The sequence below is a fragment of the Panthera onca genome, chromosome C1 (assembly GCF_046562875.1).
Source record: "Panthera onca isolate mPanOnc1 chromosome C1, mPanOnc1 haplotype 2, whole genome shotgun sequence".
Lineage (NCBI taxonomy): Eukaryota > Metazoa > Chordata > Mammalia > Carnivora > Felidae > Panthera > Panthera onca.
In genome coordinates, this window is record NC_138346.1 from 183,324,654 (window position 1) to 183,351,267 (window position 26,614).

Genomic DNA, 26,614 nt, shown 5'->3' on the forward strand with positions numbered 1-26,614 from the left:
CATCATAGAGGAACTGACATTTGAGATGGAGTGATGATTAATTTTATGCATCAACTTGGTTAGGTTATGGTGCCCAGTTGTTTCGTCAAACTCTAGTCTAGATGTTACTGTGAAAGTATTTTATAGATGTAATTAATGTTTACAAACAGTTGACTTTAAGTATAGGAGATTACCATTGACAATGTAGGTGGATCTCATCCAATTAGTTGAAGGCCTGAAGAGCAAAACCTAAGGTTTCCCAAACAATAAGGGATTCTGCCTCAAAACTATAATGTAGAGATACAACCTAAATTTTACCCGGCTAGCTTGCATACAGATTTCACACACAAGACTGTGATATCAACTTTTGTCTGAGTTGCTAGCCTCTGGATTGCCCTCTGGATTTTGGACTTGCAACTCTCATAATTGCATGAGCCAATTCCTTAAATCTTGCGTGCTCTCCCTCTCTCTTTCTCTTCCTCCCTCTCCTATTAGTTCTGTTTTCCCAGAGAACCCCAGCTGATACACAATGGTTTTGAATGCTCAGTGAAAATAATGGCTAAAACACTGAGTATTTACTATGTGACCAGCAATATATGGGGAAGGGTAAAGTGATAAGTTGCAATCCAGGCTATGGTAGTTATAAAATATGTCCACAAATGATTTGATACTTCTCTCTTCCAAAGGTGGAGCTAATTCTACAGACTATACTTAGTGACTCTAACAGATAAAATGTGGTGAAGTGACAGTATTGGACCTTGGAGACCAGGTCTTTAAATGCATTGTGGCTTTCTTCTTGCACTCACCCTTGTATCGCTTACTTTGGGCTAAGCCGACTGCTATGTGTGAAGATACTCAAGCAACTGTACAGAGAGGGCAGAAGCTAGGAAGGCTTTGCTAGAATGTTTGTAAAAGCTTGAAAGGTCTTGAAGAAACTGTCAGATGCGTGTTTGCAGAAAGTAAGGTAAATGTTATCGGAGTTAGGATTAAAAGGAATCTTTATTGGGGCATCTGGGTGGCTCAGTTGGCTAAGCATCTGACTTTGGCTCAGGTCATTATCTCACCGTTCTTGAGTTTGAGCCCCGCATCAGGCTCTGTGCTGAAAGCTTGGAGCCTGGAGCCTGCTTCAGATTCTGTGTCTCACTCTCTCTCTCTGCCCCTGCCCTGCTCATGCTCTCTCACTCAAAAATAAACATTAAAAAAATTAAAAATAAATAATAAATAAAAAGAGGAATCTTTGTGATGTAATGGCAGAAAGTTTAGCCATATAGTCATCTGCAGTAATGTAGAGAAATATTTAAGGAAATGAGTGGTCTAAGACTTTCAGATAGATTGTTAGAGGGTCTGTTTGGTTTTCTCTTGCTGCTTTATAGCAAAGTATGAGAGGAGAGAGATAAGCAAAAGGAAAGGCTGTTTAGCAAAAAGGAGTTGGAACTTACTGTTTCTGAAGATTCCCCACTTTTCCCAATGGCAGATAATGCTAAAATTAAGGGTTGACTTCTGAGCAAAAATCATTCCAGGCACTTTTGGGAAATTGTGGTCTGATGGTGAAACCTAGGGTGTGACTATATAATCCTTCATTAAAATCTCAGAAAGATCCAAGATGATGTCTTAGAAAATAATTTAATCAAGTATCAGGTTTTTTTGAAGATGTGTAAGGGCAGTCTCAGCAGAAGCCCAGTGGAGAGAAGCGTGCAGCTTTGGTCTAATGGAGTGAACTGCAGTAAGATTCATAGGAGAACCACACATGTTTTTAAAGAGCATTATATTGGGGTGCCTGGGTGGCTCAGTCGGTTAAGCGTCCGACTTTGGCTCAGGTCATGATCTCGCGGTCTGTGGGTTTGAGGCCCGCGTCGGGCTCTTTGCTGACAGCTCAGAGCCTCGAGCCTGTTTCAGATTCTGTGTCTCCCTCTTTCTCTGACCCTCCCCTGTTCATGCTCTCTTTCTCTCTCTCTGTCTCAAAAATAAATAAATATTAAAAAAATTTAGAAAAAAAATAAAGAGCATTATATTGTTGGAAATACCGCCAGCTTGGTCTGAAATGCAGAGAGACGTCACAAAATGAAAACTGGACCCCCAGAATTCTGTTGACAGGACTCACACTCAGAACACTGTGCAGCTCTAACACATGGTCTACCTCTCATTGAGAAGGAATGATAATTTAGAGGATGGAAGCAAGAGCCCAGAGGAGCCCAGAGAATAGTTATTTCTGATCAGGAACAGGGCTAAACTTCTAATCAAGGAACTTCTAACATTTTCCTGGCTGGATTTTAGAATTTCAATGGACCAGTGATTCCTGTTTGCCTCTTGTTTTCTCCTTTTGTGAATAAGAATATCTGTAGTGATTATCCTATGCCTGCTGCACGTGTGTATTTTGGGTATGTGTGGGGCAGACATCTTGTCTCTTTGGTTCACAAGTCTTCCAACTGTGAGGGACTGTATTGTCAGAACTGCTCTTAAAGAACCACATCTGTGGAGGTTGAATAAGGACTTGACTTAGATGCCAACATCCTGGATTTCAAGCTGAGGTTGTAAAAGGATGAGACTTTGCTTTGCTTTGCTTTCTTTCTTTCCTTTTTCATTTTTTCTTTTTTCTTTGTAGGGCATGAGTTTAGTTTACACATGAAAGGAGTCTAAGTAACTTGTGGTCAGAGGGTAGACTGGTGGTTTTAAAATACGTCCACAATGGGGCACCTGGGTGGTATCTGACTTCGGTTCAGGTCATGATCTCATGGTTTGTGGGTTTGAGCCCCGCGTCGGGCTCTGTGCTGATAGCTCAGAGCCTGGATCCTGCTTCAGATTCTGTGTCTCCCTCCCTCTGTGTCCCTCCCCTGCTCACACTGTCTCTCTCTCTCTCAAAAATAAATAAAAACATTAAAAATGAAATAAGGGGCGCCTGGGTGGCTCAGTTGGTTAAGTGTCTGACTTTGGCTCAGGTCGTGATCTCACCATTTGTGAGTTTGAGCCCTGTGTCGTGCTCCATGCTGATAGCTGAGAGCCTGGAGCCTGCTTCTGACTCTGTGTCTCCTCTCTCTGCCCCTTCCCCGCTCGCTCTGTCTCTCTTTCTCTCTCTCTCTCTCAAAAATAAACAAACATTTAAAAATTTTTTAAAAAATGAAATAAAATATGTCCACAAATGTTTGATATTCCTCTGCTGAAAAGGAAGTCTAACTCCTTTGTCCTTGAATGTGGGCTGTACTTCAGGGCTGTAATGAATACAATGAGATAGATGTGACAGTGTTAGACTTAGGTGAGTAAGTCATAATAACGATTGTGGCTTTCTCCTTGCTTTGCTTTGGGAGAACTTAGCTGCCGTGTCATGAAGACACTCAGGATGTTTATGTGTTGAGGAGCTGAGTCCTCTTGCTAAAAACTAGAAAAGAACTGAGGCCTCCAGCCAACAGCCATGTGAATGAGCCTTCTTAGGAAGCAGACCTCTTGCCCCCGGTAAACCTTCAGATAACGGCAGCCCAAACATCTTGACTGCAATCTCATGAGAGATTTTGAGCCAAGAACCACCCAGTTCAGCTTCTGCCAGATTCCTGACCCATAGAAAGTATGTGAAATAATAAGCACGTACATTCGTTATAAACTACTAAGTAATCTGCTGTATAGCAATAGATAACTAATAAATAGGCATGGTGGGCATCATTAATAAAAGTGGATTGCAGAAAATCATTTGGTTAATTATCAGGCAACTCATATTTACCTTTTCTGTAATGTGTGATGTTTGAAATTCTCAAGTTAGTAGGTCAAAGGCTGGGTTTGTAGAGGACGAATATCTGACTTTTACATTAGAATGAAGTTGCACTGGGCATACACAATATCTTTTCATGTTTTGGTGAATGTGTGATTTGTGTGCTTCCAAATATTTTGGCAGGTGCTTTGTGACTGTTCCTTTGAATTTTACCATTTGTCTCCACTTATTTCAAAACAGCGTTAAAGCTGATGTTTGAAATGTTGCGAGCAATAGAAGCCAGATTCATTCATAGATCTGAATGTAACTCATACATTAAGGGAAGAAATGTTGGCGGAATTGGTAGAGACTTATCTCTCTTCTGTTTCAAGAACTGCATATCTACAAGGTGTAATTTTTTTTAACATGAGGAGAGTGTCCAACGTATTTTTTTAAGTTTATTTATTTTGAAAAAGAGAGAGAGAGAGAGCACAAGCAGGAGGAGGAGGAGGGAGGGGCAGAGAGATAGAGGAGAGGGAGAATCCCAAGCATTGCAAGCTAATAGCGCAGAGCCCCATTGCGGGGCTGGATCTCATGAACAATGAGGTCACGACCTGAACCGAAATCAAGAGTCACTAAGTGCCACCAAAGTACTTCTTGATTGTGTAGTTAAGTAAGTTAATTTGTAAAAGTAAAAAGAGCTCAAATCCATTAAGTGTTTTTATATATTTCTGACTTTAGTATTATTGTATCATAGTTTAAAAATCTTAGAATAATTTGACAGGGAAATACTGGAAAATGGAAAAAGCATTATGTTTTACATAAAGGTAATATAATCACTTGTAAGGGAATCATCAGCAATGAAACTGTTACTTGCTAACATTTAGCATCACTGTGTTGTCTTTACTTTTAGTAGGAAGGTCAAACTAACAAATGAAGCGGCTAAGTCTTGATAAGTGTTTGTTACTTCAGGTCATGGTTTTATCACTAATAGTTCTATTTTTTCAGAAATTGAAATAATTAATAATACCTTTTATTATTATTATTTTTTTACTCAGGGAATTGCTCCAAAGCTGGAATTTTCTACGACCTCAGTGATAACTGAATGTCTGATAAGCTCGAGGAAGTGCCGCACTCAGGTTCAAATCTTTTATTTATTTATTTATTTATTTATTTATAAAATTTTTTTTTAAACGTTTATTCATTTCTTTTGAGAGACAGAGAGAGACAAAGTGTGAGCAGGGGAGGGCCAGAGAGAGAGAGAGAGAGAGACACAGAATACAAAGCAGGCTCTGGGCTCCGCCAAGCTGTCAGCACAGAGCCTGACGCGGGGCTCGAACTCACAAACCGTGAGATCATGACCTGAGCCGAAGTCGGACACTTAACCCACTGAGCCACCCAGGCGCCCTTCAAATCATTTATTTAAATTATTTAATGGTTTAACTTATTTGTTGATAGTTATGGGCATTTGGAGAGAATTATGCTTTTATTTTGACCATAGCTCATTTCATTTTTTTGGGTCAATCTGGAGTGTAAGCAAAACAATTATCAAAGGTATTTAGCAGTTCATTTGCATCTTAAATGTGAGAGTGAAGAGTTTGGTACACGTGATAGGCGGTGCCACGATGCAATTATTATTTGTAATGCCATGGGCCTTTTTTTTTTTTAATGCAAAGAAATCAGTCTGCCAGAAAGATGTTGAGATCAAGAAGCCTTACAGAGAGCTAGATGGGAGGCTTCTATAAATCTTATAGGAGTTACAGATGATGCAAAAAGTTCAGAGGATTCTTTTTAGCAAATGTGACCAGAGGTTTTCATGCGGGGATATTGGTGTTTAGTAAGTATGGTTTCCTGAGTCTCTCCCATTCCTTAAATGATTCTTGCTCAGTTTGGTGGCCACACTGATGGTATCAGACTAAGGGAAGCTTGGACACTTCAACCTAAGTACCTTGTATATTTGTAAAAACTGCCTTTAGTCAACTAAGTTATATGGACCTGGTATTTCATTCCAGTCTAACTTTTCACTGAGTCCCCGAGATCATCTTACTGCCTTGTCCACAAATTATCTAATAATGTCTAGGCATCACTCATATGCAGTTGCATTATGATTAGGTAACAATGAACAGCCTGTGATGGATGAGGAGCCAGGAGCATATAAAGCCCTGAGGATCCAAACGAGGCAGGACTGGACCCATGGTGGCAAGAGCGGAGTGTTAATTTACTGTACTCTCAGTTTTAGAGTAAATTTGCTAAGGATGATAACTGTGACGTAAGCTAAGAAGGTAAAGCATGGTTTATATGAAATTATTAAGGGGATCATTCTTACGTTGTTTGACAAGATACATAGTATGGCTATAGTTATTTGTCTTTGAAATGCAAGCTGAAATGCAGCTAGTAGAGATCTAACAACCTCTGCTTGCCAGATGCAGAGACGTTACTGACTTGTTTTGAGATATGTACTGTGCATTTTTGTAAATTGTTAAAAATGTTTTACCCGGACTCAGACAAATTTTTTCTCTCCTCATCGGGGTCTGCCCTTCTGGTGGGTGGGTAGAAAAGTATGAAGTAGAGCATATGCTCAGAAAGGTACACACGTTCTAAGTGCACAGCTTGGTGAAGAGTCCTTTCTAAATGTAAAATTATCCCCCCATTAGGACTTTCATCAGACTTAGGAATTAACGTTTTCCTCCGTGAAGTTTTTTAACTTGCCATTTTTTAACTTGCTATTTTTTTAACTTGCTATTTCAGTGTTTGTCATTTGTTATTTATTGAACAGATATAATAGGATAGGCTTCAGTGTCAGACATTGTTTAAGAAAATATGCCTCAGAATCAGATCTGGGTTCAAGTTCCTCATTAGGCTGCCTTAAATATTAAATTAGAGAATATATGCAGTGTGTCTGGCACATAACATATAACTAATTAATCTGGTGACTGCTACTGAAGTTTTTTTTAAAGATAATTGGGAGGGAAAACAATAGATAAAATACAAGATAGAAAACATTGTCTGGTAGGCACAACAGAGTCTATACTTACACATTAAAATTTTGAATGTTATCAGCCAGAATTTTAATCTTACTTGCCCTTATTTGAAAATGTGATAAATCTACTTTTAAAAAACTGAATATTAGTTAAAGTTAAAATTTTAATGGCTGTAAAGCAGCATTTTCAGGTTCAAACATAAGAATAAGACAAACCATTTTGGTTTTTAAGAGAGAATGAGTGAAAGAAACTATAAAATTATTTAAGTTTACAAATACTTGTAATGATCTCTATTCCTTTTGGCACATTATTTTCAAATTGATGTTTTGTCACCAGTTGAATGGATTGAAAAAATTAAGCATATTATTGTGAATTTCTGAAATAAAACTAGTTTTCTACTTACACTTTTTACTTACTAAAGGTAGACTTTATTATGAATTAGTTAAATGTCAGTAGTAGTTTTATTAATATGTGTGTTAGTCTGCTATATCAGGTAGGTTTTGCTGTGTAAAAAGCAACGCTAACTTGGTGGCTTAAAATAAAATGTTTCTCACAGTTCTGTGTATTGGTTGAGTGGTTCTTTTGGTTTGAACTGGCAAGGCTGGGGCTGACTGATCTAGGATAGCTTCACTCTGTCTGGCAGTTGGCTGAGTTTCTGGTCTGGGAAGGACTTCATATTCCTGGTAATTGGCTTGATTTTAGCCGGAATGGTGGCCACAATACTTTCGTCTTCTAGTAGCCTAATTTTGGCTCATTCACATGGAGGCAGGATGGTTGTCAAAAAGGAGTAAAAGACTTTAGCACTTTTCAAGACTCTCCTTATGTCACATGCTATTACCCTGTTGGTCAGAGGGACCCACTGTGTTAACAGCATATAACAACCACTATTTTCAGCTCTACTGGGAAGGAACAGGATGCATTAAGGATTGGATAGAGTTAGACAGCATGTATCTGTACTAGATATATCTTAGTTTATAACTTCCTCTGCTAGTATTCAACATTCGAAAACTGTAACCAAGAAAGATGAGGCTAGTTATTTTAGATTTGGTATAATCAAAGCAACTTTATAGCACTGTTGAAAGAGATGATTATGGTTCATCTGTGTCTGGAGGTAAGAGATATTAAAAATGTGTGAAGATTTGAAGAAAAGAGTCCAGGGAGTGAGGAGGTGATGAGGGCAAGTAGCAGATTCAGCGAGAATAAAAGAAGTACCACGAGGAAAAGTAGTTTTGGTCAGTAAGGGATTTCAGAGTTTGGAATGCAGTGGATCTGCACAATGATGAAATCTAAGATGAGGTGAGTAAAAGTAATTAAAGCTGAGAAACAGAGTCTGAGTCCAAGGTCTTGGAAATCTTCACTACTTGAACATTTTACTAAACCTCAAAGGTCCTTGCCTGTGCTAACATTCCTGCTTCTGTGCATCAGTGTGATGTCATAGAGATGGATGAAATGTGATAAGGTGGAAAAATTCTGAATGACTTGTTGAAGTCATTGAACAAGGTGGGAGAAGGTGGAAGCATGTTAATAGCTGCAGAAGGAAGATGAAGAAATAATCGGATGGTGCTGGTTTGTATGAAACCCATGGGCTTATTTTTCCAACTGGAAAAATACATTTTTTTCCTGTTTACTTTTTAAAAATATTTGACTCTTCCCTTCTATGTCACATTTGTATTTTATTAGAATAAATACCCTTAATGAGCAGGGAAGGGAGGGGTTGAGAAAGTAGAGAGGGAGGTAGGATTGATAGTTTTTTAAAATGATTAAAGTTAGAAATACAAAGATTCTCTCACTGTCCATTTTCTCTAATATTGGAAATCTTATAATTCTAGATGATGAGTCAAGAGGTCTTATGTTATTTACTAGTAATCCAAATTTTAAGGCACTTATAAGGCAGGGACTAAATGAAACGTTATCCTAATAACACAAAAAAAGTTTGGAAATATAACATTTGTTTTTAAAAACTTAGACTGCTAACCAATTTTACTAGCAGAATACTAGTCATTAACATTTATATGTGTCTTTCATGTCTTCTTACATTTATAAAAATATGGAATCAGAATTAAGATGGAATGACTATTGGTCATTAAATTGTAAAGTTTTGGTTTGAAAGAGATCTTAAAATACTAATCATCTTGTATAATCCAAACAATACATTTCATGAAAACATGTATAAAGCTCTTTTTCAGATGTTTACATTATATGTATGTATATAATCATAGCAGTATAAGTGAAACTTATTTTATGTTTTCTCCATAAAGATGTCATAAGCAACTAATTAGCCATGCGTATTTGTAACATTACTAAAGAGAGTCCTCTTAAACTATATAGTCAGTTACTTGGATACTTTTAATTATAAATGATAAACCAATGTTTACATTCATTTTTTAATATACTGAAAACTAATTTTTCTGACCTTGTTTCTTAGATTTTTCAAATGATTAAATATTGGACTTGTTAGACTTAATACCATATACTTTATTAACTACTAGACAAAGAGTTATCTAGGATAGATAGGAAAGACTAATCTAGTTGACTTTGATAGATTTTATGTGCTTTAAATTAATTTAAAAATTTTTTTCCTACCTGTAGTTTATATATAGATAGATATATCTACATATATTTCTACATATGTCTTCTGCCTAAGTTAACTTTTATTTTGTATGTTTAGGATAAATTTATTTACCATACGGCTCCAGTTGAAAAATCACACGGCAGACTGCAAAGCAGAACATCAAGATCACAGAAGAAAAAATCCAAGTCACCTGAGAGAAATAAATATTGCATGAATGCAAAAAACTACGAACAGCCTACAATTTCTTCAAAATCACACTCTCCATCTCCCTACACAAAAAGACGCATGTGTGAGCTATCTGAAGACACCAGGCGGCGGCTGGCCCATTTAAATCTGGGACCCTATGAATTCAAAAAAGAAACAGATAAACCTCCATTTGTGATTAGACATGTATGTGTTCTCTTAAACATTTCCATTGGAAACTGATCTAATCTATTCTTTCACTAAAATATTCTTGAAACTTCTTTCACTTCTACCTTCTATTAATAATTTTTTTTTCCTGAACTGTTAGCCTAGCAATCTAAAATGGAAAATTAGCTTAGAGTACAAGAACATTCTTTTGTCAGTCTTTAAACCTGACAGAGATCAAGTTCCATTATGAATGCCATGTTAAGTCTTTTAAGTACCCATTTCCTTTCTTCTTATACACTGGACAGTGTAATAACTCTACAAATTGAACTTAGATATAATTGACATTAGGACTAAAATGGCAGAGGAGGGTGTTAAAAGAGGACCAACTTTCCTTTATGAAAAAAGAAGACTCCCTTTTTCTAGCCTTTTTGAAAATTATAATGGCAAGTAAGTTCCCTTTGATATTATGTCCCTTGGATAAACCTTATATAATGGATCTTTGAAGCAAATCATTATTTGATGAGGATGGGAAGGCCTTTGAAAGTGAAGAGAGTTAACTTAGGGTTGTATAGTTCTAATCTTTCCACACAGAAGCCTTTTGATATGGTTTAAGCTTAGAACTTGTGTTCATGTGATAGTTAAGTAGACTTTGGCTAATTTTAAGAGTCTGTAATATTTCAGAATATGTAATAAAGGACCTTCTTAGAATTCTCATAGTTTCTTGAATTTTTGCAAAGAATTTTTATCTTAAGAGTGTTTCTTTAACAAAGACCTACAAATTAATAAAAATTACTCATAAATATATCTAATAATAGTAATGAACATTAAAGTTTAAGTGCCTGTAGAAGCAAAATGCCTTTTGGGATTATATATAAAGTTATCTCTTTTCTTTAAAAATGTTTATTTATTAATTTTTGAGAGAGGGAGAGAAAGAGCACGAACAGGGAAGGGGCAGAGAGGGAGAGTGAGGGGGAGGAGAGGGAGAATCCCACGCAGTCTCTGCGCTGTCAGCACAAGAGTCTGATACAGGGCTCGGACTCAAGAATCGTGAAGTCATGACCTGAGCCAAAATCAAGAGTTGGACGCTTAACTGTCTGAGCCACCTCAGTGTGCCTAAAGTTATTTCTGACTTTAATTCATTTTTTTAAAATTCTAATATGTAAATATAAATGTAAACATGTAAATATGCTCCTTTGATGGTCTAATGGGTTTTTTAAAAGTACACCACCTGAAAGGTTAGTTTTTTTGTGTGGCATCTAAAAAAAAATTAAGTGAATTACATTTAAGCAACATTTCATTCCATTTTTATATTTTGACTATGAAACCTTTATTCTTTTAAACTAATGTAACAGATTAAAAAAAATTTTTTTAATGTTTATATTTATTTTTGAGACAGAGACAGAGCATGAGCAGGGGAGGGACAGAGAGAGAGAGGGAGACACAGAATCCTAAGCAGGCTCCAGGCTCTGAGCTGTCAGCACAGAGCCTGATGCGGGGCTCGAACCCACGAACCGTGAGATTATGACCTGAGCCGAAGTCGGACGCTCAACCAACTGAGCTACCCAGGCGCCCCAATGTAACAGATTTTTTTAATTTTACAATGGTTACTTATAAATGCAAATATTTTATTGAGATGATTGTGATTACATTTGTCTTATTTCTATAGAATTTGTTTATAGGTTCTGGTCACATTTTTTGTTATTTTTTGAACAATATCCAGATAAGATTTATTTGCTTGTTTGATGGCAGTTTAGAAAACCTTTAATTTTATGACTGCTTACAGTTGTAAATTATTTTGAAAAGGATATATTAAATTCTAATCTGAAGGAGGGGCGCCTGGGTGGCTCAGTCGGTGAAGTGGCCGACTTCGGCTCAGGTCACAATCTCGCTGTCCGTGAGTTTGAGCCCTGTGTTGGGCTCTGTGCTGACTGCTCAGAGCCTGGAACCTGTTTCAGATTCTGTGTCTCCCTCTCTCTCTGACCCTCCCCCATTCATGCTCTGTCTCTCTCTGTCTCAAAAATAAATAAACGTTAAAAAAAATTAAAAAAAAATTCTAATCTGAAGGAATAGTAGCATTTTAATTAAAATGCCTATGTACAAAGATAACCAGTAATATTTATTGGAAGTTAGCCACAAAACAAAATTGTTTAGGGAAATAACTGCTCTTAAAATGCTTATTAAATTATTGTTTTTCACATCAGTGTTCAAAATGGAATAATCCTAATCCTGCTTGGTATAAACTTTAATGTTTTTATTTAAGAGATTTCCCTTGCAGCTTTTCAATAGACAGGAAAAAAAAATGCATGCTTCTACGCCTACAGTTAGAAAATTGCTTACATTATTATATAGGAAACTGGAGTTTTCCAATTGTGTTTGCATAGAGATGTCTCTTTTCCCCCATAACCATTTATGATTTTAAAAGCACTTAACAGGGGTGCCAGGGTGGCTCAGTCAGTTAAGCGTCTGACTTCAGTTCACGTCATGATCTTACAGTTCATGGATTCGAGTCCCACGTGCTGACAGCTCAGAGCCTGGAGCCTGCTTCGGATTCTGTGTCTCCCTCTCTCTCTGCCCCTCCCCTGCTCACACTCTGTCTCTGTCTCTCTCTCTCAAAAATAAATAAAACATTAAAATAAATAAATAAAAGCATTTAACAAATTGATAACATTTTAATTTCATGCACATGTAAAAAGTTAATACTTTTAGGAAAGACATTCTAGTTTTACATACATTGTGTGAAAAATAGTCATAAAGAGTAAGGGGCAGTTTCAAGAAAGCAACTAACACGCTCCCAAACTAACTTGGCACAACCATTCCAGAAAAGTTAAATGGAATTATTTTCTTTTTCATTTATACGGAATAGGATTTTTTTTTTTCTGTTGTGGTCAAATACTTGTAACATAAAATTTACCATTTCAACCATTTTAAAGTATATAATTCAGTGGCATTAAATGCATTCATATTGTGCAACTGTCACTACTATCTAGTTCCAGAACTTTTTCATCATCCCAAACAGAAACCCTGTACTCATTAAGTATTCACTCACCATTTCTCCCTTTCCTCAGCCCCTGGCAGCCATTAATCTACTTTCTATCAGGAAGTGGATTTTCCTCTTCTGTCATTTCACCTAAGTGGAATCCTACAAAGTGTAGACTTTTCTGTCTGGCTTTTTCCATTTAGCACAGTGTTTTCTTTCATTCATGGTATAGCATGTATCAGTACTTGATCCTTTTTTGGTCGACTAATATTTCATCGTATGGACATATACCGCATTTTGTTTATCCGGTCATCTGTTGATGGATGGGCTTTTTTCACCTTTGGGTTATGTGCGTAGTGCTTCTATGCATGTTAATACACAAGTTTCAATTTGAGTACTTGTTTTAGTGCCTATTGTTTTAATACCTAGGAGTGGAATTGCTGGGTCACATGGTATGTGCTATGCATGTTTCTAACTTGTTGAGAAATTGTCAAACTGTTTTCCACAGTGGCAGTCCCATTTTACATTGTTCCCAGCAGTGTTTCAGGCTTTACTTTATCCACCTTCTCACTAACACTTATTATTTTGTTTTGTTTTCTTTTTATTATAGCCATCCTAGGGGGTGTGGAGTGGTCTCTCATTGTGGGTTTTTTTTTCTCATTGTGGTTTTGATTTGCATTTCCTGATAAGTAATGATCTTGAGCATCTTTTCATGTGCTTGTTAGGCATTTCTATGTTTCCTTTGGAGAAACATTCATTCAGGTCCTTTGTCCATTTTTAATTGGGTTGTTTTTCTTTTTGTTGTTGAATTGTAAATTTTCTTTATATATTAGGATTCTAGATACTTATATAATTTATAAATATTTGTCTTTTCACTCTCCTTTTTAAAAATTTATTTTTTTTAAATTATGGTAAAATATACACAATATAAAATTTACTATTTTAATCATTTTTAAGTGATTAAGTGAAACTGTATTCCTATCTTAACATATACTCCTTAGTTTGTGGAAAAGATTTGGGAAGCACCATAGTTAAAACTCAAGTATAACTCAGTGGTGTTTAGTACGTTTATATCATGAAGTAGTATCTTTCACTATGATTTTGATTTGCATTTCCCTAATGATTAGTGATATCGAACATTTTTTCTTGTGTTTATTGGTCATTTGTATATCTTTTGGAGAAATGTGTATTTAAGTTCTCTGCTCACTTTTTAGTTGAGGGTTTGTTTTTTTTTGTTTGTTTTTTTTTATTTTTATTTTTTTTAATATATGAAATTTACTGTCAAATTGGTTTCCATACAACACCCAGTGCTCATCCCAAAAGGTGCCCTCCTCAATACCCATCACCCACCCTGCCCTCCCTCCCACCCCCCATCAACTGAGGGTGTTTTTTTAAGTTTTTTAAGTTTTTTTTTAAGTTTCTTCATATATTTTGGATATTAATGCCTTAATAGATAATTATTTGCAAGTTATTTTTATTCCAAGGATTGCTTTTCACTCTCTTAATATCATCCTTTTAATGTACTAAGTTTTTAATTTTGATGAATAGAGCTATCTTTTTTATTATTTACATCACTCTGACTTTTTTATTCTTCATTAGAAAACATGCTTAACTGTTATTTTTTTTTTTTAATGTTTATTTATTTTTGAGACAGAGAGAGACAGAGTGCAAGTGGGGGAAGGGCAGAGAGAGAGGGAGACACAGAATCTGAAACAGGCTCCAGGCTCTGAGTGGTCAGCACAGAGCCCGACGCGGGGCTCGAACCCATGGACTGTGAGATCATGACCTGAGCCGAAGTCAGATGCTCAACCGACTGAGCCACCCAGGCGCCCCAACTGTTATTAACTGTAGGCTATGAAGCACTCCGCATGCTGGGCTCTGAACACAGCCAAATAATGACACTGTTTGGATTCAACATCTATATTAGTAGTAAATGTGGCAAATTTTTAAATGTGGCAAAATAGATTCCTCTTTTTGTAACTTTGTAATGGAAAGCCACCTACACGATGGGGTAGTGGACAGTTTAACTATAAATCTGTTCATTTGAAAGTAGACTCAATATATAATTAGAGATTTCTGAAGTTTAATTTCAATTTTATTTAAACATGAACAGCAAAATACTCAACTAAGCTCTGGCTTTGGGATATGCCTGAACCATAATAGGCACTATCACATTAACCTGATGACTAATAGTCTATGTACTTGAGTTGATTTTCTGGTACCATGAGACTGGAAGAACACTTAAGTTCTTTTTGACTTTATTAAATCCTTCTTCTTCTAGGTTGACCCTCCAAGTCCCAGGGCTGATGCTTTATTTGGTTCTTCCGGCAGAGACTGTGAAAGAGATGGATGGTCCAGGATGCACAATGGTGAGCTAAAAGTTATTTCTCTTCATTGCTTTACTTGCCTTGGCTACAGTCAAGCCTTTAACTTGACATCAGTGAACTAAAATAGAATCTCTGCTGTATTATTAGGTAGTAAGGCATATGCTACTTTTTTTTACAACTTGTGGGACACCCATATAGGTACTTTAAAAATAATAGAATTTTTGTGCTGCTATAAACTACAGAGTAGCATATTAAAGACTAATACCTTTTAGTGGAAAAAAAAACAACTTGATTTTGTTTTGCTCAACAATTTCTAAAATTATTTGACTATGGAACTATTTTCCTACCTTAACATATACCCCTTAGTTTGTAGAAAAGATTTGGGAAGCACCATAGTAAAAAGTTCAAGGTTATGGGTTTTAGACATAAAATTACACATATATTTGACTACTTGCTCTGTCACTTATTTATAGATTGGGCATTCTTGAACAAATCATTTTAACTACTTTGATAATCAGTATATTAAAGAATGAAGAGGGACGCCTGGGTGGCTCAGTCAGTTAAGCATCTGACTTTGGCTCAGGTCATGATCTCACGGTTTGTGGGTTTGAGCTCTGCATTGGGCTCCGTGCTGACAGCTCAGAGCCTGGAGCCTGCTTCAGAATCTGTGTCTCCCTTTCTCTCTGCCCCTCCCTGGCTCATGCTGTGTCTCTCTGTCTCTCCCAAAAATAAATAAATAAAAACATTAAAAAAAAAAAAAAAAAGACTGAAGATAACACAGTAAATATGACCATGTAAAATGCCCTAGCACACAGGCCTTAGTAAATTTCAGCTGTCAATATAATAATTATTTATTATTATATTTATGAAGAGATAATGTCTTTTATGCTTAATTTATAAGAATCTTTTTTGTAGGCCCTGGTTCTAAGGGTTAGATAAATTACTACTTAAGTTCAATGTGATAAGGAAGATGACTTTTAGGAAGAAGATTAAATAGTATTTTATAATTAGGGATATTTGAGTGTCATATCTATAGTCATTGACTAGTCGGTCAGCAACATTCCCCAGCAGCCTTTAAGTGAATTCAGTACACACTGAGAAAGGCATAGAAAAAGAAAAATGAGACAGAGTGAAAAAAAACCACAATCATAACTTATAGTGAGCTCCCATCTCTTTCTGTTTCTAAACTGTAGTGTATAATCTCTCTCTCTCTTTTTCTCTTTTTAATGTTGAAATGAAACATTCTTCTCTGAGAACATGCAGAATTTGTGCTCATTTATTTAGCTTTTTTAGCGTTAACAGGGAGATAGATGTGGTAATCAATAAGTCTTTTATTACCATGGTAGCAGATTATATGAAATTAGCAACAGATGTTATACTTTGTTTCCCCTCTTGGAAGAAATTTATGGCCATGGAAAATAAGGTTTAAGAAAATCGAAAATAACTCCAATGTAGATGTTTCTTTGGAAGATGTTTTTAGAATGCACTGAAGCGTCTGATGTCTCTTGACAATTATAATATATTTGCCAGCAGAACTGTTAAAGTTTCAGTAACTTTTGATCGACGCAGCCAGCTACCTATGTGAAGTACAATCAGAGAGGTCATTAGTGAGGTCCACATTTTTTCTTTTAACTTTCTATTTAGACATAATTTCAGACTTAAATAAAAGTTGAAATAGTATAAAGGATCCCCATTATACCTTTCAGAATCCTCAAATGCTAATATTTGCTTTCCCTCTTCCTCTCTATCTCCTTCCCCTTCCTGCCTCTATATCTGTATGTATGTTTGTGTATTAACTTTCTTTTGACAAGTACATTGCTATGGACAGAATTGTGTCCCTCCAAGATTTTTATGCTGAAACTCTAACCCTAAATGTGCTGGTATTTGGAGATGGGGCCTTTGGAAGGTAATTACATTTAGATAAGGTTAGGAGGTTGGGGCTCTCATGATAGGATCAATGCCCTTATAAGAAGAGAAACCAGAGATCTTGCTTTTTCTCTCTGCCTTGTGAGGACACAGGCAATAGGTAGATGGCTACCTTCAAGCCAGAGCCAGAGCTCTTCCTGGAACCTGACTGCACTGGCACCTGGATTTCAGACTTCCAGCCTCCAGAACTGGGAGATAGACGTCTGTTGTGTAATCCCTTTGGTCTGTGGCATTTTGTTATGGCAGCCCGAGGAGACTAATACAGATATTATCTTATGTGATGTAATTATTAAAAACAGAAAATTAACAGTGATATAATAATAATAATAATAATAATAATAATAGGCTAATCTATAAACCTAAATCACATTTGGCCGCTTATGCTATATCTTTATAGCAAAAGAAATTCCACATCACGCATGGCCTTATGTTGCCGTGTGTCTTTAGTTGTCTTTAAAATGGATCAGTTCTTTAATCTTTCTTTGTGTTTGACATTGATAATTTTGAAGAGTTCAGGACAGTTATTTGATAGAATGTCTCTCAATTTGGGTTTGTTTGATTTTTCCTCATGATTAGATTTAGGTTATTCATTCCCCCGAGAATACAACAGAAGCGATGCGTGCAACATGCCAGGAAGTATGTCACATTGCTTTGTTACTGGTGATATTAATTTGCTCACTTAATTAAGATGGGGTCTGCTAGATTTCTCTGTCACAAAGGTGCTATTTCTTCTCTTTGTAATTAATGGGGAGATACTCTGAGACTATTATATCCTGTTACTCCTTAACTTTGACCCCTGTAGCATATACTGATGATTCTTGCTTGAAATAATTTATTACTGGAAAGTTTGGCAAACAGTGATTTTTAAAAATTCTATTCTTTGTACGTTTATTACTTGTCTTTTAAAGAAAGGGTTTTTCCGTTTCATTTCTCTGCTTTAAAGTCCCTATTCTTTTGACTGCCTTTTTTTCCGCCTTTCTGACAATTGAGTGGTTGTGTTTTGGGGTCTCATCCACTATTTAAACACATGTGGGAATTTCTTATGATAGAGTCTCTTAAGAAAGAGTGAATTTTCACTAATGACTAGTATTACTTTAATGGAAATTCTTAAACATTTTCTTGCCAAATTATCTTGCCTAAAAATTTTTAAGTTTTTATAGGATACCATTTCACCACCATTGACTATTTTAGTCATCATAATAATTGCATGAGGATGAATTTAACTATATTTGATCAAGAAAAATGACAGAGAGGCCTGGACAGGTTAAGTGGCTTATTAAAGAGTTCCAGAACAGCCCTGGTCAGTCTGGGGTCCAGGGCTTCTCACCACAGCTTCCTTCCTCCCACCTTCCTACTACTTTCTCTACTTCCACTCAGGTGTTTTGTTTTGTTTTTAAGATACATTTTTCAAGCACATTTTTTCTTTCTTTGGCATTTCCATAGTGGATCATTCTAATTGTAATTTGTGCAGTCCCTTTGAAGAGATGCAACATGTCTTATGCTGCAAGAATGTTTCTAAGCTTTATCCAATCATTGATGTTTTTGAAAAGGAAATTGAAGGCATCATCCTGGTCCCTTTTTTATTTGCTTGGAATTTGAAAAGACGTTAGATTCTGTCTCCTCCTTGGAGGAGACTTCTCTTATTACCTTCATTTGAAGATTCTTTTCTGAGTTTCATTTCTACCTAAAATTGTAATCCTTTATGAGCTTTCACTAATCCCTATGTTTGATGGTTTTTGTTTGTAAAATAAATTGGAAATTACATTCCAAATCCTAATATGTCATAATTTGAATAGATAGCAATAAATGGTAACATTTTACTGTTCTGAGTAAAATAGCATATCATCATCATGTTTATACTTATTAACAAAATATTTTGTTTTGTCTTTAATTACATGTGTGCCTCCTCCTCTCATAGACCAGTGGGCATCTGAACTGTGTCATTTTTGGGAACTCCTTTTTTAGTTTCTTCATCTCTCTATTATTTATTAAATATCTTTAACAGCTTTAGTAAGCTATAACTTATATATCATAAAATTCAGCTGTTTTGAGCACAAAAGTGAAGGAGTTTGAATTTGCACCATTGTAAAATCTCCACAGTCCATTTTTAGAATATTTTAATCATCCAAAAGAGTTTTCTCATACCCATTGGCAGTAAATGTATATTCCCAACCTGAGTCCCTGGATTGTTTCCACTTTTTGGCTATTATGGAGGATGCTATTTTGAACGTTTGTATTGAAGTCTTTGCATAGATACATTGTTCTATTTCTTTGGAATAGATACCTAGGAATGGAATTGCCAGTTCATCTGGTAAATTTATGTTTAACTTTTTAAGAAATGGCCAACTGTTTTCCAACATGACTGTATCATTTTCCATTCCCACCGGCAGTGTATGATGGTCCAATTTCTCCACATCTTTGACAACACTTGTTATTCCCTTTGTCTCACTGCAATTGTAATTTATATTTAACTAATGGCATTTAATGTTTTCTTCATGTGCTTATTAGGTATTTATTTATCTTTTTTGATGACCATCACCCTTCCAATCACTGATAAGTTTGCTGTTTGCTAAACTTCAGACAAGAAAAAAATAGTGAGGGGGAAAGTCTGAGACTTTTGCTACTGAGACTTCAGACAAAATTAGTAATAAGAAATATGAGAACATCAGAGGTCAGAGTAAACAGTTTCCGGTCAATGTATCACAAGTGAACCAGAGACAGAAAACACATGTTATGTGTCTTTCCTTTTTAGAAGGTTGGATCCCCTGAGGGATATTAAATGCTGGTTTTATTTTATAAAGCTGGACTTCTTAGCTTTGCTTCCAGTAATAGAGACTGGCATATAGCAAATGCATGGCTGTGTGCTCCATGAAGATTCACAGGAGAGCAGAAGCCAACCTTAGGGTATTGTGTGGGCACTGGGATAGCAGTAGGGTAATTGCTGATAAAGGACTCCAGGGGCATGCTCTTTGAAGGTTCATAGGTACACATATTTGTCAACAGGAATGTTTTGCAATAGAGTAGCACTAACTACCAGAATGGAGTTCAATTCCTTGAAATTAGGAAAAAGGAAGATGATAGTACCCTTCAACGTAGGATAGTATACAGGTTGCCAAATAGGGATTGACTCAGGGAACACATGTTGGCAGTAACCATCAGAATGGGGCTCAAGAATTAAGTTGATAGAAGGAATTAGCTGATAACAGAGTTGCAAGCTCTGCACATGCAGATAAATAAATAAAGCAAGCACAAAGCTTGCTTAAGCAAGCACATGCATGTGTGCAAGCTCTCTGGTGTCTCTTATAAGGGTACTCTTTCTACCATGAGGGACCTACCTTCGTGACCAGTCTAATCCTAATGACTACCCAAAAGTCCCATCTCCAAATACCATCACCTTGGGGGTTAGGGCTTCAACATATCAATTTTGGGAGGATATAGCATTTAGTTCATAGCATCTATTTCATGAGGTTATTAGAGAATCAAATAATAGTCAACATTTATTGCATGTGTGTTTTCTGCTGGCCTCTATTTTAAGTACTACTATTTTATTGGTTAGTTAAGATAACCTCAAGAATGTTAGAAACTATTATTTTACAGATGAAGAGGTTTAAAGAAGTAAAGTCAAAGTTGGTCAAGATCACACACACACATCATATTACACACACTAATCTGAATTAGCTTTTAATTTTTCTTCATACTTTTCTTAAGTGTGGCCCATGCATTAAGGTCCAGGTTAGCTTTCTCGTCCTTTAGGAATTTTTTTCTGATTGCTTTAGTTTTGAGAGATTTATCTCTGATAGGACTTACTAATTGCATTAATTGCTTGTACCATTCTGACTTCACTTCTTCTTATATGATGCTGTTATTCAACTTTGTATAACTTAACCCAAGTAAAGTACAAGCATTTTAGGACTGTGGGCCATGACTTTTTATGTCCTTTATCTCCTGCTTTTAGAAGATAGTTAGTGAGTAATTATTGGTAAGAGTGATTTAGGGCAAACATTGGGAACCTCAGTAACAGCTTGATTTCTAAAAATAAAAAAAATACAAATCTGTCATATTAGGGTAAGTTTATAAATGTTTTAATACACTGATACTTTTCATATTACATTAGCTGCAAGAAAGAACATATACCAAGTACAGAAATTATTACCTTAATTTTCAAAGTTAACATGTGTGGAGAATTAGGTTCATTATGTCCTTATCATTCTTTTATTTCTCCTGCTCCTGTGCCCATGCTGTACATTATTAGACTTTATGGAAGAGGAGTTGAGATGGGATTTATTTTATTTGTAATTTTGAAAAGCCCTTGAAGTAAGTTGAGTCTTACTGAATTACATGGTGAAGTTGGCCTTGTGTGAAAGACATTGATGTTTCAGCTATTCTCTATGATGATTCAGGACACTTGGAAAACAAACAAGATCTTGTGCCGTAAAAGATAGGTGATTAATTGACTGAATATAGACTAGGTCTCTATATAGTCTTTTTTTTTTTTTTTTGATATGATGGCATGGGAAAGTAAAATATAGAATGTTAGAGTGCTTTTGACTAGAATGTATGAGAAGTAGTGGTCATGATGTGCTTGAATGTCAATATATAGAGATTATAGTAGTTAAATGTTGACTTCTTTAAGTAATGAGTAAAAACCCAAAATCTGCATGTGTAATATAGTGGTCCTTACTCTGGGAGAGATTTAGAATAGTTGTATAATCCACTTTGTTACTATACTGTGCTAGAAACTTTTATAAGCTGTGTAATTTTTTTTTAAATTTTTTTTTTAACGTTTATTTTTGAGACAGTGAGAGACAGAGCATGAACAGGGGAGGGGCAGAGAGAGAGGGAGACACAGAATCTGAAACAGGCTCCAGGCTCTGAGCAGTCAGCACAGAGCCCGACGCGGGGCTCGAACTCACGGACTGTGAGATCATGACCTGAGCCGAAGTCAGATGCTTAACCGACCGAGCCACCCAGGCGCCCCTATAAGCTGTGTAATTTAATCATTACTATGACTCTGTGAAGCAAAGTAGCCATTGTCTTAATACTTTAAAAAAAATTTTTTTTTCACGTTTATTTATTTTTGAGACAGAGAGAGACAGAGCATGAATGGGGGGAGGGTCAGAGAGAGAGAGGGAGACACAGAATCTGAAGCAGGATCCAGGCTCTGAGCTGTCAGCACAGAGCCCGACGCAGGGCTCGAACTCACAGACCACGAGATCACAACCTGAGCCAAAGTCAGACGCTCAACTGACTGAGCCACCCAGGCGCCCCATCTTCATACTTTTAAAATGAGGAATGAAACACAGATTAATTCTATAACTTGATCAAGGCAATATGTTCGATAAGTGGTAGAGTCAGAAATTGCAGCTAGGCTTGTTGACTTAGAATTTGACAGTAATGATGTTGATGATGGTGTTAATAATAGTAGCTAACATTTATTTTAATGCCTTACATGTGATCTCTAATATAATATTTAAAGCAAATTATGATGAGATAGATGAGGAATCTGAGACTTAGAAAGGTTGAATAATGAGGCTGAAGTTATGCAAGAGGTGCTGGGGACTGGACCATAATGCAGATCTATTTGTCAACAAGGTCTATACACTTATGCTACCACATGAGCTACCACACTCTGAAGCTGGTCCTGTTTCCATTATACTCACTCAAATCAAGCATGGAATCACATAGAGTTTGATAATATCTATCAAATATATACATTCAAATTATATTTTGTCATAAACTGGTTTATCAATTAAAGATTATCCATTTCATATAGGCAAATTGGATTAGCAACAAAAAAATTATTCCGGTCTATATTCTGATATATCCTACTCTAATGAAAATAGTATTTGTGAAATCACTTAATTATTGAAGAACTGATACAGATTTTTAAAATAAAGTTTATTTATTTTGAGAGAGAGAGAGCACAAGCATGCACAAGCGGGGGGGGGGGGGGGGCAAAGAGAGAGGGAGTGAGAATCCCAACAGACTCCATGCTGCCAGCACAGAGCCCCATGTGGGGCTTGATCCCACAAACTGTGAGATCATGACCCAAGCTAAAATCAAGTCAGATGCCTAACTGTAGGAGCCACCCAGATACCCCAAGAACTGATACAGATTTTAACTTGTGTTATATCACCTTTACTTATATAACATTGTTAATGGACTTTAAGGTATTTCTGAAAACTGCTGTATGAAATTATAATCATAGAAATAGAATTGCAAAAACCAAAAATGAAACCAAATTTTCTTTTTAGTATGAAATATTTATTGTTTAATTGTTTGATACACCCTTTTACAGATCATTCTCATCTTGGTTGCTACCGACCCAAGGATTATAAGGTATGTAGTATAAAATTACTGAATGGTAATTCTCCTGGCTTCACATAAAAGGATATGTACATTATTTATATGTGTAGTCAGAGATTATCATAATCATTTCATCGAGAAAATATACAAACAGTAATTGTCATATCATGGAATATCATTATTTTGGCTACATTGTTAAGTGGTAGAATAGACTTTTCATTGACTGTCTGTCCTCCTGTAATAGTTTGTGGCTTTTGATTATTCATTTAGATTAATTACTTATTGAATGTGTTTGTGTATGTATATGTATATATGTGTGTGAGAGAGACATAGAGAAATTGAAACACAGTACTGTTTCTTTTTTTTTTTAATTTTTTTTAAACGTTTATTTATTTTTGAGACAGAGAGAGACAGAGCATGAATGGGGGAGGGTCAGAGAGAGAGAGAGAGAGAGGGAGACAGAGAATCTGAAACAGGCTCCAGGCTCTGAGCTGTCAGCACAGAGCCCGATGCGGGGCTCGAACTCACGGACTGCGAGATCATGACCTGAGCCGAAGTCGGCCACTTAACCAACTGAGCCACCCAGGTGCCCCCACACAGTACTGTTTCTAAACTTCAGTCATCTATAGAGCATCCTTATAATTTTTATAGGATCTGCATGCAATTTATGCTATTCTCTTTAAATTCACTTTTGTATTTATCTCACTACTATAAATGAAAAATCAGTATCCTATGTTTTAAATGGATGATAGTCCTAAAGGATACAATGAACAAAACAATGTTACTAAGTTCAGGCTAGATAACAGTTGTTTTCCAAAGGCTTGGAGGCATGTTCTCTATTTCTTAAAATGAGATAAGCAGTGATAGGTGTGGAAGACACAACAGTAACTAACTGAAAGAGAATTGAAAAGATAATACATTTTTTTCTTTGTAATTCAGTGTAATTTAGTGTATGTCCATGTGCCATGTAAAATAATCTTGTATATCATCTAAAAATCACTTGGGAAAGGATTGGCACGAGATCTTCAATGTGTTGAACAGAAAAAACATGCAGCCGAGAATCCTTTATCCAGCAAGTCTGTCATTTAGAATAGAAGGAGAGATAAAGGTCTTCCCAAACAAACAAAAACTGAAGGAATTTGTCACCACGAAACCAGCCCTACAAGAGATCCTAAGGGGGATCCTGTGAGACAAAGTACCAGAGACATCGCTACAAGCATAAAACATACAGACATCACAATGACTCTAAACCCGTATCTTTCTATAATAACACTGAATGTAAATGGATTAAATGCGCCAACCAAAAGACATAGGGTATCAGAATGGATAAAAAAACAAGACCCATCTATTTGCTGTCTACAAGAGACTCATTTTAGATCTGAGGACACCTTTAGATTGAGAGTGAGGGAATGGAGAACTATTTATCATGCTACTGGAAGCCAAAAGAAAGCTGGAGTAGCCATACTTATATCAGACAAACTAGACTTTAAATTAAAGGCTGTAACAAGAGATGAAGAAGGGCATTATATAATAATTACAGGGTCTATCCATCAGGAAGAGCTAACAATTATAAATGTCTATGCGCCGAATACCGGAGCCCCCAAATATATAAAACAATTACTCATAAACATAAGCAACCTTATTGATAAGAATGTGGTAATTGCAGGGGACTTTAACACTCCACTTACAGAAATGGATAGATCATCTAGACACACGGTCAATAAAGAAACAAGGGCCCTGAATGACACCTTGGATCAGATGGACTTGACAGATATATTTAGAACTCTGCATCCCAAAGCAACAGAATATACTTTCTTCTCGAGTGCACATGGAACATTCTCCAAGATAGATCATATACTGGGTCACAAAACAGCCCTTCATAAGTATACAAGAATTGAAATTATACCATGCATACTTTCAGACCACAATGCTATGAAGCTTGAAATCAACCACAGGAAAAAGTCTGGAAAACCTCCAAAAGCATGGAGGTTAAAGAACACCCTACTAACGAATGAGTGGGTCAACCAGGCAATTAGAGAAGAAATTTAAAAATATATGGAAACAAACGAAAATGAAAATACAACAATCCAAATGCTTTGGGACGCAGCGAAGGCAGTCCTGAGAGGAAAATACATTGCAATCCAGGCCTATCTCAAGAAACAAGAAAAGTCCCAAATACAAAATCTAACAGCACATCTAAAGGAAATAGAAGCAGAACAGCAAAGGCAGCCTAAACCCAGCAGAAGAAGAGAAATAATAAAGATCAGAGCAGAAATAAACAATATAGAATCTAAAAAAAACTGTAGAGCAGATCAACGAAACCAAGAGTTGGTTTTTTGAAAAAATAAACAAAATTGACAAACCTCTAGCCAGGCTTCTCAAAAAGAAAAGGGAGATGACCCAAATAGATAAAATCACGAATGAAAATGGAATTATTACAACCAATCCCTCAGAGATACAAACAATTATCAGGGAATACTATGAAAAACTATATGCCAACAAATTGGACAACCTGGAAGAAATGGAAAAATTCCTAAACACCCACACTCTTCCAAAACTCAATCAGGAGGAAATAGAAAGCTTGAACAGACCCATAACCAGCAAAGAAATTGAATCGGTTATCAAAAATCTCCCAACAAATGAGAGTCCAGGACCAGATGGCTTCCCAGGGGAGTTCTGCCAGACGTTTAAAGCAGAGATAATACCTATCCTTCTCAAGCTATTCCAGGAAATAGAAAGGAAAGGAAAACTTCCAGACTCATTCTATGAAGCCAGTATTACTTTGATTCCTAAACCAGACAGAGACCCAGTAAACAAAGAGAACTACAGGCCAATATCCCTGATGAATATGGATGCAAAAATTCTCAATAAGATACTAGCAAATCGAATTCAACAGCATATAAAAAGAATTATTCACCATGATCAAGTGGGACTCATTCCTGGGATGCAGGGCTGGTTCAATATTCGCAAATCAATCAACATGATACATCACATTAATAAAAGAAAAGAGAAGAACCATATGATCCTGTCAATCGATGCAGAAAAGGCCTTTGACAAAATCCAGCAACCTTTCTTAATAAAAACCCTTGAGAAAGTCGGGATAGGAGGAACATACTTAAGCATCATAAAAGCCATTTATGAAAAGCCCACAGCTAACATCATCCTCAATGGGGAAAAACAGAGAGCTTTTTCCCTGAGATCAGGAACACGACAGGGATGCCCACTCTCACCGCTGTTGTTTAACATAGTGTTGGAAGTTCTAGCATCAGCAATCAGACAACAAAAGGAAATCAAAGGCATCAAAATTGGCAAAGATGAAGTCAAGCTTTCGCTTTTTGCAGATGACATGATATTATACATGGAAAATCCGATAGACTCCACCAGAAGTCTGCTAGAACTGATACATGAATTCAGCAAAGTTGCAGGATACAAAATCAAGGTACAGAAATCAGTTGCATTCTTATACACTAACAATGAAGCAACAGTAAGACAAATAAAGAAACTGATCCCATTCACAAT

The 26,614-nt window shown here is 36.2% G+C and overlaps 1 protein-coding gene across 1 annotated transcript in view; it reads left to right on the plus strand.

Annotated features, from left to right (window-relative positions):
- The window catches only part of SPATA6 (spermatogenesis associated 6), a 148,140-nt gene that overhangs the window by 56,686 nt on the left and 64,840 nt on the right, over positions 1 to 26,614 (plus strand). The window contains 4 exon segments of the mRNA XM_060624031.2: positions 4,714 to 4,794; positions 9,305 to 9,598; positions 14,818 to 14,905; positions 23,088 to 23,128. Of these exon segments, the coding sequence (XP_060480014.2) occupies positions 4,714 to 4,794; positions 9,305 to 9,598; positions 14,818 to 14,905; positions 23,088 to 23,128 (504 nt within the window).